This window comes from Mytilus californianus, unplaced genomic scaffold, assembly GCF_021869535.1.
Source record: "Mytilus californianus isolate M0D057914Y unplaced genomic scaffold, xbMytCali1.0.p SCAF_4, whole genome shotgun sequence".
Lineage (NCBI taxonomy): Eukaryota > Metazoa > Mollusca > Bivalvia > Mytilida > Mytilidae > Mytilus > Mytilus californianus.
Window position 1 is genome coordinate 7,962,501 of NW_026262690.1, and position 18,186 is coordinate 7,980,686.

Below are 18,186 nucleotides of genomic sequence, written 5' to 3' on the forward strand. Positions count from 1 at the left end.
TGATATATTCCCTGTGAGCAGCAACCCTTTGTCGTGATAGGAAATGCAAACTCTGGAATATCGCATCAACTGGGAGATATGCAGGCGCTGCTGGAATGCTACTACATGAAAATGAAAAATTCCCAATTGGAAATTGAAATCTTTTGTCGTTCAGTTTTCTTTTCAACCGACCATCGCTGTCAATTTAGATGCAAGTCAAGATATGAGGCACACTTAGCTGTATCTGTTATATCCTTTATGTGAAGTTCTATGGGATAGATGCGTTCCACTTGATCACCAAACTTTGATTTTTTTAGCGAGAATACATCATCTATATAGCGTAAGGTGATATTAATGGATAATGTGAACTTTTTTTCATTCCTCGTAAGAAGTTCCTGTAAAAAAGCCTGCCTCACATAAATCATGAAAGGAACAAATCGGCATGCAGAGGAACACTGTTGGTTCCATTTGGAATGCAGATTGTTTGTTGAAACACTCGTCCTCCAAACGTAACAAATATGTTGTCAATCAAGAATTCAAGCATCTTCATAACGTCAGTTTCAGAGAACTTTTTGTTTGAATCAGAATGAGACAACAATCGAACGAAAACAAATCTAAAAATCATTTAGAGGACAACATAAGTTTTCAACAAAAGACAGGTTTCATAACAGAATGTCAAGCTTTTATTCGTCTTGAGGTAAGACAAATTGTGAATGAATGGAACAGAAACAATCTTAGGTTTGTCATTAATCCTTAATTCTCCACAACTATTAACGATATTCCTGACCTAATGTTTTTATGGTGACGCGTATGGTCAGATAAAAAACGATCGATATTAAACTTTTCATATACATGTATTGAATTATTTAGGCGACTTCAAATTGAATAAATGTTGTTCAGACTTTTATGTTAAAACATTGGGGCGAGCGAGCGAAATTTTGATTGTTACTTTTTGCCCTAGAATGATAACTTTAGCGGGCGATATCTGAAATTTGGTGAGATGAGGCGTATTCTAATTTTCAATTTAAAAGTGTTTTGTTTACAGGAGCGAGAAATAATTTTTGAACATTAGGGGACGACTATTCGATATTCTGGGGGGGGGAGGAGAATTTTGAAAATAAATAACTCAGCCTTGATAATAACAAAAATGAATGGTTTGTTCTGTGGTAGTTTGAAAATAAATAACCTGACTTACAATGTATTGAAAATAACTTGGCAGGTCTTTTAAGCCATTTTATAAATGCTATTCTGAAGTATGAGATGGCACCAGATTCTTCCAAAATTCGTCTTTTTTCGTATATTTTTTCGGGAAAAACTTCCCAAATCTTTTAATAATATAAATATTAAATTAATGTATTTGAAACGTTTGAAAATGGGTTTCATTTCACTTGAGGTATATTGTCTCGTAAACATTTACCTCACTTTTATTACAGGGCCGTAACTACATTGAGGCAAATGCCTCATGTTGGAAATTTCAAAACAAAAGCTTGTCTTCATATCAAATTGTTTTCACGGCAAGTGTCTTGCAAGAAGCAAGTTCTGTTCACCCTCTGACGTAGCTCCTGTTTTTTTAGATCCATGTTTCTCATTTTATATATTTTTATTTTTCAGTGTTGATTGTCTATAATGTTTGTCGTTTTGTGTTTTATCTGTTCCCTGGTTTGTCTTTTGTTCATTGATTGCCCTTCTTTATGACTATTCTCTTAGTGTTGCATTCTATTTGTAATTTAGTAATTATGTTTTAAACTTGAGTTTTATTATATTTACCTTTTGTCTATTACAAACTACTTTAAAGTGTATCCCAGTTAGGAACTACATCAAGTTGTAATTGAAATGTGTTATAAAAACTGACTTGACATAGTTATATCAATGATAATCAGCCCCCTCTTAACTTAATTTGAAAAAAAACATAATTGACAGGTATAAAAGGTTTTTCTGCAAACTGAAACATTTTTTGCTTTGTCCTACATATTGGTCTTTTGATGTTGTCCCTAAAAACTAAAAGTCTTACACTGAATCTATATATTTTGCTTTGAGACCAGAATATTGTCAAAAATTAAAACAGATTTAGAAAGGGTCTGGGAAACGCGCATAATGCATGATTTTGCACCATTTTTTCTATAGCTTCTTGGGGCCTTCAGCGAACCCCAGACTCTTCGCTGATTTTTTTTTCGGCTCGCTCCGCTCGGCGAAAATGTTTGACAACTTTTAAAAGAAGCTAGATTCAGCCCAGCTTTAATACCTTGTACGTATGCAATGTATGCAGTTTGCAATTCAGAAGATTAACTTCCAGAGGATGATGATTAATTCTGATTGACTTAATTGACTATGTTATTTATTTAAGAATTTAAAAATTGTATGTTTTCAAATATTATAAATATAATTGTGAAAATAGATAATCAGTCCCTTGTTTTAATGAAAATGAAAAATCATGCTTCAACAGTGCAGAAAATAAATAATCTGTCCTTTTGGTCCACAAAAATAAATAACCCATCCAAAACAAATCCTCCTGCCCCCCCTCCCCCCCCCCCCCCCCACCCCAGAATATCAAATGGTCGTCCTCTTAGGGCGATAATTCAGAAATTCTTAAGTTTCAAAAATCTTGGAGCGAGCGAATCCGAAGAACTATAAATTAATTTAGAGTGGCCTTAACTTTTAAATGTTCATCCATTTTAAGACAAGGCGTTTCCCAAATATATCGCATCCATTTTAGGGGTACTTGATGAGCTGTGACTAACTTCTCATTCTTATAAAAACAAGGATCAAAAGCATGTATTTCCATGAATCCTTCCAGCGAATACAGCCTAAAACCAAGTTGTTGGATACACAGAGAAACATACACATCTTCCAAATGAAAAAATGGAACATGCCTTGATATATTAACAATTTTTGTGACAACGTTGAAGCTGGTAACGTAGCCAGTACCTGAACAAAATCCTGGATATGTTTTTTGAGGATAACTTCTAAAGGAGGCATACCATTTAGATTTTCTATCTCTATGAGGCTGACCAATCATGTAACAATATCCTCCAACGGCAGTTTGTAAAACGTGGTCGTTTTTCTTGATAACAAGGATTAGACCAGGAATATTTACATACATATCATCATCCGTCTTCATGACAAACTTTGCATTTTTGCAGTGCCGTACTGTCCATTGAAAACCCATTATTGTTTTCAAAGTTAAATTAGAATAGGAATCTTTAAAATTTCCAAGCACAATATCCTTTGTTATGGAATTTTCTTTCTTAATTTCTTCAGTCTCAGGTGATTCGCCGAGTAAAAATATGTATCTGATCTTTTCTTTGCTAATTTTGGCATATTTTAACCAAGTCTCCCTAATCGCCGTTCGTGCCAAACTATTTTGTGGTGAAGACGTTATTAGGATTAATATTTGGACATTTTCATTTTCTGTTTTACAAATATCGCCATTGTTGATTAAAAATTTGAATATTTTGGAAAAACATCCATCACATTTCAGAGGCCTTTCTGTCGATTTTGATACAACATTTTTTGAATTTGCTAACGTGTTCATAACAGTCACTGGCATTACAGCTTTCACCAATGGCGAACGTGTGACATCATGAATATGTCGGTGATGAGATTTGAGAAAACTTGTTGAAGAATCTAAATTTTGAAGAAAATATGTTGTTTCATTTATAACGTTATCAACCCCGTGAATTAGTTTTATTGTTGTCAGATATAGCTTTATGGATTCGAGGTTTGTGTACAATAACATTGGTAATAAAATACCGAGTAAAACAATAGCTGGAAATAAACCCGAGACCACATGCCTAGCGTTACTTTTCTTGACAACCTCACACATTGAATTGGTTTTATCTGCAATAATTTGCAGTTAGATCTGAAATAAAAAAAAAATCATATATATATATATATATTCCAATTATGGACTTTCGACGAGGCTAATACGATATATATGGACCTGTTAAGATTATATTGACAGAGGACGAAGTCCGAGGTTGAATATAATCTAGCAGGTCTGTATATAACGTATTGACTGAGTAAAAGCCGTTAATTTATATATTACATATGTAAACAGTGTATTATGGAAATGAACTTCAATGTTCTTTCTATTCATATTACATTGGGAATGTATTTTGCAAGATTTTTAATATTGATCGTCAAGATATATATAAAACAAAACACAGCGTCCATATACTTAAATACCATTTGAATCACGTGATCGTAATAACCAAGGAAAAAAGAAGACTGCTAAACCATATATATATATAAGTACTGTCAGATATGACATCAAGTAATATAGTTTTCCCTGTCCTTCTAGGTTATTGATATACATATACAGCACATGTACAAATGATAATAAAAAATGAGCAACCAATAGAAGTCAATTTTTGTTTTTTTTTAATCAAAATGAGGATGATAAAACTTTGCTATGTGTATGCCGATGACTTGATAGCAAAAAGAAATATAAGTGATTGGTATTCTCATAGGGACTAGTTGTGTCCCTCTTATTGTAGATTTTTTCTTTGTCTGTCATAAATAAAGTTAATGGCAAACTTCCCAAATACCCAAAAAAGAAACACAGAAACCGACCAATATTTTTTGTGACATATTTGATGTAAAAATGATTAATTTAGATTTGGCTTAATAGATATATATTTGCAGATTTAACATTGTTGTGCTGAAATTTAGAGTAATTGTGTGTAATTGTGACACTAAAGTGCGATGGGGACGCTAAAACGCGATGGTCACGCTAAAGTGCGATGGCCCACGCTAAAGTGCGATGGTTTGATACGCTAAAGTGCGATGGTCTGTGCTATTTAATGGAACACGCTAAAGTCCGATGCCGCGATACGCTGAAGTGCGTTTGTTCGCGAAAGTATGGACGTTTGCAACGTTAAATAGCAATATGACGCTACAAGCCGTTTGTACAAACAAAAACGGACATGCCGGTAAACGAGAATGTTTGTACAGATGAAGGATTTTTACTAGACAAGAAAAGAGAAACAAATGATCCCAATCCGGATCATTTTTGATCGGTGCTAAAAGAGTTTGTATGCGGAGGAGTTATTTCCTAAAAAATCATCCACAGTAACAGAAATGCAAACCTTTGATTCCGTTGTGTCGGCGGGAACGAACGTGTTTCTGTCAAGATATTGGAAAAGGGACTTCTCATAAACATAGAAACTGACGATAGTAAGGGGAAAGTGTATACCGTAAAAGAGAGCGAAAACGGCAAAATACACCAAGTGTCAAAGTATTTTTAAAGTTCGTCCAAATTTAATTTAGAAACTCCTTCTATATTTTTAATCCAATGTCATTTACTTGCGTGAAATAAAAGCTACTTTTTAACTTTCTATTTGAATTATTTTTTAAAACAATTTTTTACAATATGGTTCGTCATGTCTGTGAAATAGATGATTACTCGTCAACAAGACAGTAACATAACGACCAGAGGTGCACACTGATTTGAGAGATGAAATCATCTCTTTTGTCATTTTTTAACCGATCCTGTTTGTCAATTTCTAGATGTTAGTATATGATTGCCAATGAGACAAGTTTCTATCCAAGGCTATTAACTATAGGTTACCTTATGGCTAACCCCGCAGATAGTATTATATAACGACCAAAGGGTATCAAAACGACCAGTGTTAAACAATTCAAACGTGAAAAATAACGAACTGATCTATATACAAAGCAAAAAAACAAATGTGGTGTATTTTGTCAACGAAACAACTATCCACCATAGACCAAATGTCGTTGATGTATGCACCTAATAACGTTGTGACTTTCAACGTGGAGCCTTGGCTTACGTCGCATAGCAAGCTATATAGGTCCACGAAATTACTAGTGTAAAACAATTGAAAAGAGAAAGACAACGGCATGATTTATAAACAATACAATAGACGAAAATCTAATATGAACAAAGCAAAAAACAAAAACCATTGCCTGAACCCCATTCCCGTTACACCATCGCACTTTAGCGTGTTAAACCAACGCACTTTAGCGTGTCATCTGATCGCAGATAAAAAAAAAAAAAACAACCATCGCACTTTAGCGTCTGACACCATCGCACTTATCGTAGACCATCGCACTTTAGCGTGACAATCGCACTTCAGAGTCCTACATTATATATATTCAAAATTATATCCACGAAGAAATTGCTTTTCTTAATTCCAATGTCAATAGATGTCGTTGTCCATTTTTACACCTTTTTATTCGAATTTCTTGTTGAAATGTTTATACCAATTTATTTTCAAACTGAACGACATTTTTTCTCATTGTTTACTTTCTATTTCTATATGATTTTCCATTGGCCTCTTCTTATGGTTTACCAATGCCCTTTTATGGCTAGTAAATTAAGTGCATATTTGAAGTGCATTACTAAAACCATTTAAAAAAGGTATAATTATAGCTATCATTAATTGGTCAGAATATTTGATAAATTTTATCACAGATTAATTGATAACCGATGGTTTTTCTGCAGGAAATGATAAAAAAATTATATTTCGCAACACGCTTTGTAAAGTAATTCTATATTTAAAACTTGTTAGTAATTTTTCTTTCGATTTTCAGTTTAAGTTTAATAGACTTATTGATTACGGTTATTGTTATTCTGTTGTAAAAGAGAGGCGAAAGATACCAAAGGGATATTCAAACTCATAAGTTGAAAGCAAAGTGACAATGCCATGGCAAATAAAAAAAAACGGAAATCGACCAACAGACAAATAGCAGTACACAGTGTATATAATATAATTTTATATAGTACAATAATTGCGTCAGGATTTTTTCAACGACAATTCGTCAACATACAGTTTGGAACATGCCGATTTACTGTAGTCGTTACATAAGAATCGTGTTTACATCAAAGAGATATCAAACAAACAATACACTGAAACCAAAAATGCTTTTAGATATGATCTTTTTATGATAGGCACCGATCGGCGGTGAACAGAACAATTTAAAATTTAGTGGAATGGCTGTATGTATTGCTAACATAATATAAAAAAAAGATATGTTGTATGATTGCCAATTAAGGTAAATAGGATGTCTTCCTCCATCTTGGATTTTGAAATACCAGAAAATAATCGGTCTAGAGCTTTAAGAAAATGTGCAAATTTTGAGAGTAGTGGGTAATTCATGTGTAAGAATTTTCATTTTAATATAGAAAATGACATGTTTTATTATATTTATGGTTGTATTTTACAAAAAACAGAATACTTTTGTTTGATTCAATTTTTTCCAACTTTGCCACATAAGGGGAGGCAACTCAAATGTAAGGGCAGATAATTCAGATAAAGTTACTTTTACAATAGAATATGTTAGGAATTTATCTATTTTATTATGTAGCAAGAAAACGGGCCCGGTGACCCCATTCTTTCTTTTTCTTATCTGAAAGTATAATATTAGAGCTATCTTCTCATATTTTATCTCAAAATTCTATGGTGTAGTTTTCGTTTTATGGCAGAAAATTGCGTTTTCCATGCATAATCTATACAAAATCTGTCAATTTTGAACAACCTGTAGCGTTAAAATAAGCCCCGTGACCCATTCTTTTTATTATTTTTTTCAAAAAAGCATGATATAAACTACATTTTGGCAAATTATTAAAAAATTCTATGGATTATAATTTAGACACCCCATCTACCTTAAACAACAATCCTTAGATACAACGGACAAAGATGTAAATAAAAACATAAATACAATGTTTATAGAAGATTTTAAGATGTTGTCATTTAAAGAATTCAATGCCTAATCTTCACACGCAACTGTTGAGAAAATCCTTTTTAAGTTAAATTCATCTCAGTCTAAATTTTGAATAACTGAGTAACGGTTAACAAACCTTTTGAATACCTGCACGATTTAAGGAACTCCAAAATTGCACGAAAATAGAAAGCGATTTATTTCAGTCTTTTTTCGATTCTATCTTTCATTCGGAAGTTATTTCCTTTGATAGGAAATGCCAAGAGAGTTTTCGTGAAATTGAAACGAAAATTGGAATTTCGTGCTTGAAGAAAAAAATGTGCGCAATTTATTTAGGGCATTATTGTTATTCAATATATCCTCAGTTGTCGATTTTATCATTAAAAATGTAATGTAATGCGCCCATTTGGAAGTTCTATATTGACCATTTGTTTTCATACGAAAATTGGGGCGCATTACATTTTTGTGCACGTTACGACATGTGAAATCAGTACTTTTAATCTTTAGATTTACTATGTTTTTTTTACATTTTTTATTTTTTTCCAGGGCTAAGTGCTTGTTCACAATAAAACGGACTTATCTTGCTCGAGAATATAAGTTAAATAAATAAATAAGTATAATCTACCTGTATTTACCTTAGTTTACTTGTAAAAGAATGCGTGCAAATGTAATCAAAAGCTGCGCGCAAACGTAATGATTTTTTTTTATTCCAGTTATCTTATCAAGTTTTTTAATTAAAAAAAAATTTGGACAGGTTTTGTTAAATAAAAACAACATTAACTACTATAAATAAAATCCTCATAGATATCAAAAAGTAGGAAATTGAAGAGCATTATCGAAAATGATCATGGATCACAATGTTTGTCGTAAACATTTGCCTTATAAAGGTCGTAGAAATTTTGTCTAGTCTGATGTTGTTACTTTTCCCATATTTGTCATATTGATGCATGACAATATATGGGCTGTGTTAAAACATATGTTATAAATCTATACCTTAAAATTAGAAGACTATGTATCCTGTTAGTTCTTATAATATCAACGTATCAATGCAATATAGTTTTATTTTTAGGCTTAGTATATATTTGACAAAACCATGATACAGCCAATTAAGACAACTTTGAACATTATCTGTCATGTCTAGACAAGAGGGACTGTCATCTTAGCAAGTGTATAGAATTACAAATTTGTATCTAGTAAAGATTGAAGTAAATAAACAGCAATAATAGTACTGATAATAATAATAAGACGTGTGTATGTCATTCGGGTTTTTTTTTATTTCTTTTTCCCAACTTCCACTATACATAATACAACCCCTTTGTCATTTTAATTTGATACATCAATGATATACATATCCGGCTTATTGTAATAACGAATGTAAATATTTGTTTAATTCAATATTTATAAACAATTATAAGCTTTTCTTGTTAGATTATATATGTGACATTGATAATTGGTTTTATCAGTCTTTCAAATAAAAAATGATAGTGCATTTACATAAATTAAAACCTTAAATGTAAGCAAAACTAGTACCGCCGTATTAGCTAACCGATAATAAAGCTCTAGCGGTATTGGTCGTACTTCGGTGAGTTAAATATTGCGGTCTCCTCTATGACGCGTCCGTTTTCATTATGATAAATGCATCCTTTTCTGTACCAAATCAGGAATATGACCGTTGTTTTCCATTCGTTCCGTTGGTTGATTAAGTCTAACGTTTGATTTTGTCAGTTTTTTATGGACCCCCTTTTTAAATTTACCTCGGAGTTCGGTATTTTTGTTAATACTTTTTCAATTTAAAACCCTGAACCTTATTGCCCTGACACGGCTTTATCAACTGAATTAAAAGCGGACACCACCTTGTGGAAGGCAGTTTGTGTTAAGACAAGCAAGATATAAAATAAATATGACAGGAAAACAAAGATATATGTTGTTTTCATATAAAAACACTCTAAGATTCCATAGTGATTGAGACACTGATTATATTTTATTTTATTTTTAAACCACCTTATATTATTACGGACTTTGGACTTTGAGATTTTCATGAAAATAACATTAATACGGACCTTTTGCTAAACGCCTTCATATATTGAGCTGATTTTTAGTATGTGAGTCTACGAAGATGAGTTACAAGGTTTATTACCGAAATAAGATATTATATATGTATGTGGTCAAATTAAGATTGGCGTTAAAGATGGTGTGATTCCAATTTATACATTTGATTGTAATTGTCCGTAAAGCATAACAGTTGTCAATCATTGAAATAGTGGTATTTGAAAAAACTGTGGGAATTCACTTTGATATACCAATACACAGCTTCAGTGTACCAAATTACTTAAACAAGCATATCAAGATACATACAAAAATAGTCATTTATGTCAGAGACATATATTTGGACAGTGTATAACTTTTAAAACAAATATTTGTCATACATCTTCCAAATCTTTATATTTTATGACTAAAATAGTAAGGGGTCAAAATTACAAGGTAGAATAAAATGCTCCACAAGTTCCAGAACTCCTCAATGTCATATCAGAAATTTATAAAAAAAACTAAAAGGAGGTTATTTTAATAGATATCAACCAGTCACCAAAGTTTCATAAAAAATGCTCAAAGCACTTTTGAGTTATGGTCCGAAAACTGGAAAATCCCCCCTTTTTAGCTCACCAGGGCCCGAAGGGCCCCATGTGAGCTTATGCCATCACTTGGCGTCCGTCGTCGTCCGTCGTCTGTCGTCGTCGTCTGTCGTCGTCTGTCGTCGTAAACTATTTCAAAAATCTTCTCCTCTGAAACCACTGGGCCAAATAAATTCAAACTTTAACTAAATGTTCCTTAGGGTATCTAGTTTATAAATTGTATCCGAAGTTTTGATCCATCGACAAACATGGCCGCCATGGCTAAAAATAGAACATAGGGGTCAAATGCAGTTTTTTGCTTATATCTCAAAAACTAAAGCTTTTATAGCAAATCTGACATGCGTAAAATTGTTCCATTGGTCAAGATCTATCAGCCCTGAAATTTTCAGACGAATCGAACAACTCATTGTTGGGTTGCTGCCACTAAATTGGTATTTTTAAGGAAATTTTGCAGTTTTTTGTTATTATCTTGAATATTATTATAGATAGATATAAACTGTAAACAGCAATAATGTTCAGCAAAGTAAGATCTACAAAAAAGTTGATATGACCAAAATTGTCAATTGACCCCTTAAGGAGTTATTGCCATTTAAAGACAATTTTACACAATTTGTTCATCAAGTTTGCTAACATTTAAAAATCTTCTCCTCTGAAACTACTGGGCCAAATACCTTCAAACTTCATCTAAATGTTCCTTAGGATATCTAGTTTATAAATTGTATCCAAAGTTTTAATCCATCGACAAACATGGCCGCCATGGCTAAAAATAGAACATAGGGGTCAAATGCAGTTTTTTGCTTATATCTCAAAAACTAAAGCTTTTATAGCAAATCTGACATGCGTAAAATTGTTCCATTGGTCAAGATCTATCAGCCCTGAAATTTTCAGACGAATCGAACAACTCATTGTTGGGTTGCTGCCACTAAATTGGTATTTTTAAGGAAATTTTGCAGTTTTTTGTTATTATCTTGAATATTATTATAGATAGATATAAACTGTAAACAGCAATAATGTTCAGCAAAGTAAGATCTACAAAAAAGTTGATATGACCAAAATTGTCAATTGACCCCTTAAGGAGTTATTGCCATTTAAAGACAATTTTACACAATTTGTTCATCAAGTTTGCTAACATTTAAAAATCTTCTCCTCTGAAACTACTGGGCCAAATACCTTCAAACTTCATCTAAATGTTCCTTAGGATATCTAGTTTATAAATTGTATCCAAAGTTTTAATCCATCGACAAACATGGCCGCCATGGCTAAAAATAGAACATAGGGGTCAAATGCAGTTTTTGGCTTATATCTCCAAAAGTAAAGCTTTTAGAGCAAATCTGACGCGAGTAAAATTGTTCAATTGGTCAAGATCTATCAGCCCTGAAATTTTCAGACAAATCGTACAACCCATTGTTGGGTTGCTGCCACTAAATTGGTAGTTTTGAGGAAATTTTGCAGTTTTTTGTTATTATCTTGAATATTATTATAGATAGATATAAACTGTAAACAGCAATAATGTTCAGCAAAGTAAGATCTACAAAAAAGTTGATATGACCAAATTTGTCAATTGACCCCTTAAGGAATTATTGCCCTTTAAAGCCAATTTTACCCAATGTGTTCATCAAGTTTGCTAACATTTAAAAATCTTTTCTTCTGAAACTATTGTGCCTGATACTTCTTAACTTTGAATGAATGTTCCTTTAGGAATCTAGTTTATGAATTGTATCTGAAATTTTGATCAATCAACAAACATGGCCGCCATGGCTAAAAAGAGAACATAGGGGTGAAATGCAGATTTTGGCTTATATCTCAGAAACTAAAGCATTTAGAGCAAATCTGACATGGGGTCCAATAAGACCCCTTATTCCTGAACAGTTTGGGCCATGGCCCCAAAAATCAATCCCATCTTCTCTTTTGAGGTCTGGAATCTTGTGGTACAATTTCATAGAGATCCATACACTTATACACAAGTTATTGTCATGAAACAAGAACAATGCTTGTTTTTTGCCCCTAATTCCTAAACAGTTAGGACAATAACCCACAAAATCAATCCAATCCTTCCTTTTGTGGTATGGAACCTTGTGGTACAATTTCATAGACATCCATACCCTTATACTGAAGTTATTGTCTGGAAACCAAATGTCTTCAGAGGAAGACAGAGACCACAAAGACAATGACAACGTCATACATTATAAGGCTGCAAAAATTTTGGGGACGTATAAAAAATTTGGGCGATGAATTTTTAGGTAAAGAAGTGATTTGGTTCAGTTGTAAATGGTCAAAAGTTAGTATGTCTGAAGCTGTGAAACAGATTTATAGACCCATTTAACATAGAATTTCCATATTTTGAGTAAAAGCTGATCAACTTTTCTATAATTTTGATTTAATTTGTCCCAAAAGTATGTAGTAATCTACACTGTAATAACAAATTTTGAAATAGAGTATGTGTGATTTTTTTATTTGGCTTTATTGTCTAAAAGAAACGACTACCAAATAACTGTGTTCACCAGTCAAATAACTATGTATAAAAGTTGGCAGTAGATAATTAAAATGGTGTTTAAACTATATGCAAGTCATAAAACACATCATTTAATAGTTTCATCATAAATGTCTTCAATTCAGAATTCTGCACCATCTTAAAATCAGGAGCGATGACATAGACCCAGCATGGCTAAATCAAAAACACTGTACTGGAGTCGACAAGGAAACTCAAAATACAGGACAACAGAGCAGCAACTATGCCAGGAAACTGAAGGAGCGAAGTTACACTGTAAACAAGAGCAAGCAATATCATTCAACTGTAGATCCTCCCTTAGAAGCTGGGGAATGATCTATACCGATCCTCTAAAAACATCCAATGTGTCTAATTATAGCACAGAAAGGGTCCATACTATTAGCAGAACTCATTGCACTCTTCATATTCCTTAAATATCGCATCACTGAGAGTCTACATAACACCATTCAAAGAGATTTTCTCAGAAGACTATTGTGCTAAAAGACTCTTTTAGTCTGAATTGGACACTGAATAACCTTATCGATGAACTGAGAGAGTTCAAAGAATATAAAGAATATCTAAATCAAAAAGGCTTATCAGCTATTTTAGAATGGACACAAGGACTTGCCAACTTATGGGTTAGGATGAGCCCTACTAAAACATCGGTACAGGAAGCAAAAAATCTATGTGTACGACCAGAGAGCAACATCATATCCCTACAGAAGTTTTACTATCATGAGCAACACTAGTGGTGCCATAAACTATCAAGCTATAAACATATTAAATCACATTCATTAGAAGAAGATATAATTCTGTAGACTAGGATATACAACAGAATAATAAGATTTTAATATATTTATTAATAAAGATAAATAAATATTGTAATGATCATAATTTAAAATCTTCAGATCAAAAGTAATAAAAAATAATTTCTAAAATATGCATTTCTTCTACTAATAAAATATTTTACAAAAGACAGTAGCCCAAACCCTAAAGTTATATTTAATAAAACATTAGCACAAGGACGTATAACTAACATATGTCCTTGATTAGCATAATTAATCTAACTTTCCTTCATGATAAATATCATACCATAAAACTCAATAAAAATAATGTATGTTAAAATACATTACTTTGATTCGATTGATATAACACTGAAATAGTGTCAACTTTGTAAAAATGTCATAAGAAAATATTTATAGTTAACCCTTTCACTGATATATCAGGTTTATGACACAATAATTTGCATACTTTACACTTTTTTTTACCAGATTTATATATTTGCTGTACATAAAAATAATCACATAATCCATTATTGCACAATTAATATTAAACTTCCTTGCCAATAAACAAAACAATCTAATAATGAGCAAATTAGTAATTTGAATCATCATTTGAATAATTTTATATTACATACCCGGTATCCCTTTTAGGAGCAAACAACATTTACACAAAGACCTATTTGTTTTGTTTTTATTATCACATTGAAAGTGGAAACAATATGAAATTATCCACCACTTCAATCATCTAAACGGCACCATCTAAACCTACTGTAATTTTATTTCAGAGAAATTCACCACTTTGAGAATTTTACAATCCATATGGTTAATGAAAAGAGATTTTATAAAAAAAAACCTCTATACATTATTCCTGCCAAATTTGGTTCAATAATTTAAGAAAGCTGCTTGAAATTTAGAATTAGTGGCCACAGAGATGACACACACCAGGTGACAGAAATAGATATGATAACATGCCAGGTCACATGACATTTAAGTCAGATGTGTTAAAAAGGGGACAATGATAAATGTATCAAATATGATAACAACCATTCACTTTATTTTATACTAATTTAACTAAAACCTTTAAATAAAATCTTCAAGAACCCATTCATAAGTTTTTGGTTATGTTCTCAAAGTGCCAATGAATGAACAATTTCAATACTTAAAACACTTGAACCTTAAAAAAACTTAATCTTTTTTCAAATATAAGGTGACACATGTTTTGTAAATATCTTTTTTCAAGAATATTTTCATCTCTAAGTGACATCTAAACATTTTTTGTATACCATCATATCTTTGGGCTTGATACAGGTTATCATCTGATAGGAATTTGTAATATGATGTAATTTTCTAATTGTCATTTTTGAAATTAAAATTAACAGTAAAAAATAATTATGAATAAATTTGTTTTCACTACTAACTTATTTTAAGTTGTACAGTTTTATATAACTTTAAATAATTGCTACACATCTATTGGATTTTTTATTCCAGTAGCAAATGTTTGTTTTCATGCTTTGACTTCTGTTTGAAATACAATCCTTTCATAATTTGTTTCATATACACAAGATTTAATATAATCATGGTACAATTAAGATGATGCTAAAGATCAAAATTGTCATTTCGGAACAAACTTCATTTATAAATGAATCTGTGTGTGGATTATTGTAGTATGATTTATTATATTTCAGAAGTATCTGAAATTCTAATATTGCTCAGGAAATTTTATTTATTGTCACCTCTAATAAGCTAATAAAGCTAAAAACAACTATTGCTTTAAGCCAATATTAAAGAATTATGCTCCAAGTCGAAATTATGGTGCAATAATTATAGTTAATTATATAATAACTAATCGAAGAATTCAAATAGAGAAAAATATTCAACAAGTGACCGAACTACACATTAATTCACGAATGCGAGTAGCGCATGAGTTAATTATCAGTGTTGTTAGTTTACGAGTTTAATATTTTTCGATATTTGAATTCTTTGATTAGTTATTCATTTTATTACATTGACAATGGGATTTTTAGTGGAATTAAAGTAGAAAATGTAAGGAACTATATCTTTTTCTACGCATTCACAGTTGCTTTGATGCGACTTCATCGACAACGTCTTGACAACACCTATTGTTGTATGACGTCAGAGGAGTGAAATAACCGAGTTTATTTCACATGTGACATTATCGGTTTTTATTTCACTGGGAAATCATGGTAATTCATTACAAGCAATGTAATAAGTTTATTTAATACATTCATATATTTATCTGAAAGTACATTTCATTCTCTTATACTGTCCTGGAGGTCTTGTATTACTTTTTATAATAGATTATTTATATATAATAAATACAAATTGAGTTCACAATTACCCAATATTATAAAATACATAAAAAAAAACATTAAAAAATATAATACATATGCTATAAACATTAAAATATCCCCATAAGCAAAAACTCTTATTTCAAATAACCCTTGGTACTTCAGAAAGACTCACACAACCTTCTAAACTGGTCCTTAAAGAACCATTATATATAAACATGAGAGAGAGAAGTAGTTCATAGAAGTCAAAAGAAGTTGGATCAGGTACCTTAGGAGGAATTTGCACTGTAAATGTACACCTTCTGCCATATCAGTTAAAATAATATGCAAATTATTTAATAAATAGATATAAGAAGATGTGGTATGATTTAATAAAACTGTATTTGAAATTTCCCACACATCTTTGGCTCTTATCAATCAAGAAATATCTATCATGATACAAAACACAAGCACTTTTTTGTCGGAAACAGCACACCTAAGTCTCGCTTTTTTTACTTTGTTTAGGCGAAACAATAAAAATTGAGCAACATTAAATATTAAACAGATACCATGTTTCCTAGAGCTTTGGTTTCAAATATACATATATAGTAACACTTAAAGTACAATGTTATCAACAATGAACACAAGCAAAATAAATAAGGATCAAATCTCATATTGAAGAGCGGTCATTAAAGTTTATAAAATCCACTGATTCGTCAATGTACTTAAAACATGTTGGTAAAGTTTGTAGAATTAAAAGGAAGAGTTGTAGGCTGAAGACTAGATGTTGTGTCATGACTGTCAAATATCTGTGTTACCTTCTCTATAACACTGTTATTTAATTGAGTAGAATTTATTTTTCCTGGTGAACTTTCTTGGATTATATCACTTAAGGCACTATATAGATCATAGACTACAGCAAAACCAAAATATAATGGTATAAGTAACTGTAATGGTCTCATGTAGCCAGGAATCCTTACTGCAATTTTATGTTGTCTGAAAAAAAAGACAAATATCAAACTTCATGAAAACATTTAAGTTGTACATGCATATGATTGCTTTTAAAAAACACTCATTGGTACTCTCAAGCATGCAACTAAATTCTAAGTTGTATAACTTGTAACAAATCCTTCTGTCATGTATTATTTCATCAATAAAATATGTTTAAACTAACTAAACAAATAATTTAAAAAGATATAAAGCAGTTTTGTTATTGATCATAATGTTATGTTTGACAAGGTGGACAAACAATACAAACATTTCTTCACCTTGCTTACAGGACATAAATATGATTTGTTCATCAACGAAAAATCACATTATGTTACAAATGATTTCCACTACAAAGTCTGCTCTTTGGTCGGGTTGTTGTCTCTTTGACATATTCCCCATTTCCATTCTCAATTTTATTGAGGACAGATGGTTTTATCTATAGTGAAAGAGGTACTATTGTACCTATCAAAATGTTTAGGAAAAGAAGTTTAATTTGAAAAAAGAAATTTATTGTGGGCTAAATAAATTGTTTTTTTTTCACCATTATATCTCATTCATATTTAAATGTTTACATTTAGTGTAAAATACAATATACACAATTTAGCATGGACATATTTATACAATTGAAAAAGAATTGGGATCAGGAAACAAGCTGTTAACGTTTCCATATGAAATAAGGATATATTGTATGATTGCAAATGAGAAACTATCTAACAGAGTCCAAATGATGTGGATTTAAGCAATTATAAGTCACCGTATGGCCTTCCACAATGAGCAAAACCCACACAGTATAGTCAGCTTTATTTTTCAAACAAAAAAACCAATGGCCTCAATTATGATAAAACTATAAACTAAAACCAGATATATATCAGACAGCAACCAATGACTACGAGTAAATTACAGGCTCCTAACTTGGGACATACACATACAGAATGTGGAGGGGTTAAACATGTTTTTGAGTGCTCAATCCTCACCTAACCTGGGACATAGATGTTATACCACAACATAAGAACAAACTGTAAAAATCAGTTGGAAATGACCTTCATAATTTGACCAGCAGGAAGCACAAAAAATAACTAACATAAAGACAAAAGACAAATAGTACAATGTAAGAGTATTCCCAGTTATATAAAGCTATTTCAAAACCAATAACCACTAAAAAACAAATCATTATCTCCCAAACCTAGTTTACATTTAGTTGGATCATTTTTCAAAGTGGAAGACATTTAAAAACTCAATATTACTTGAAACTTGTTGTTTACAATCAGGCAAACTGATTTCACCATTCCTGCCAGGCGTAAATAAATTATACCCTCGATGAGAAGACTATCATCACTGAGGCACTA

General features: G+C 31.6%; 2 protein-coding genes across 2 annotated transcripts in view; both read right to left on the reverse strand.

The window, feature by feature from the left end:
- Positions 1-2,539: 2,539 nt before the first annotated feature.
- LOC127699091 (beta-1,3-galactosyltransferase 1-like) lies at positions 2,540-3,526 on the reverse strand. Its single transcript, XM_052202827.1, has one exon. The coding sequence runs from the start codon at positions 3,524-3,526 to the stop codon at positions 2,612-2,614; it is 915 nt and encodes a 304-aa protein (XP_052058787.1). The 3' UTR covers positions 2,540-2,611.
- A 10,094-nt stretch (positions 3,527-13,620) lies between these two features.
- The window catches only part of LOC127737393 (uncharacterized), a 29,967-nt gene continuing 25,401 nt past the window's right edge, over positions 13,621-18,186 (reverse strand). Inside the window, exon 18 of the mRNA XM_052248039.1 lies at positions 13,621-16,846. Within this exon, the coding sequence (XP_052103999.1) occupies positions 16,576-16,846 (271 nt within the window). The 3' untranslated portion in view covers positions 13,621-16,575. The remainder of the gene's footprint in view (positions 16,847-18,186) is intronic.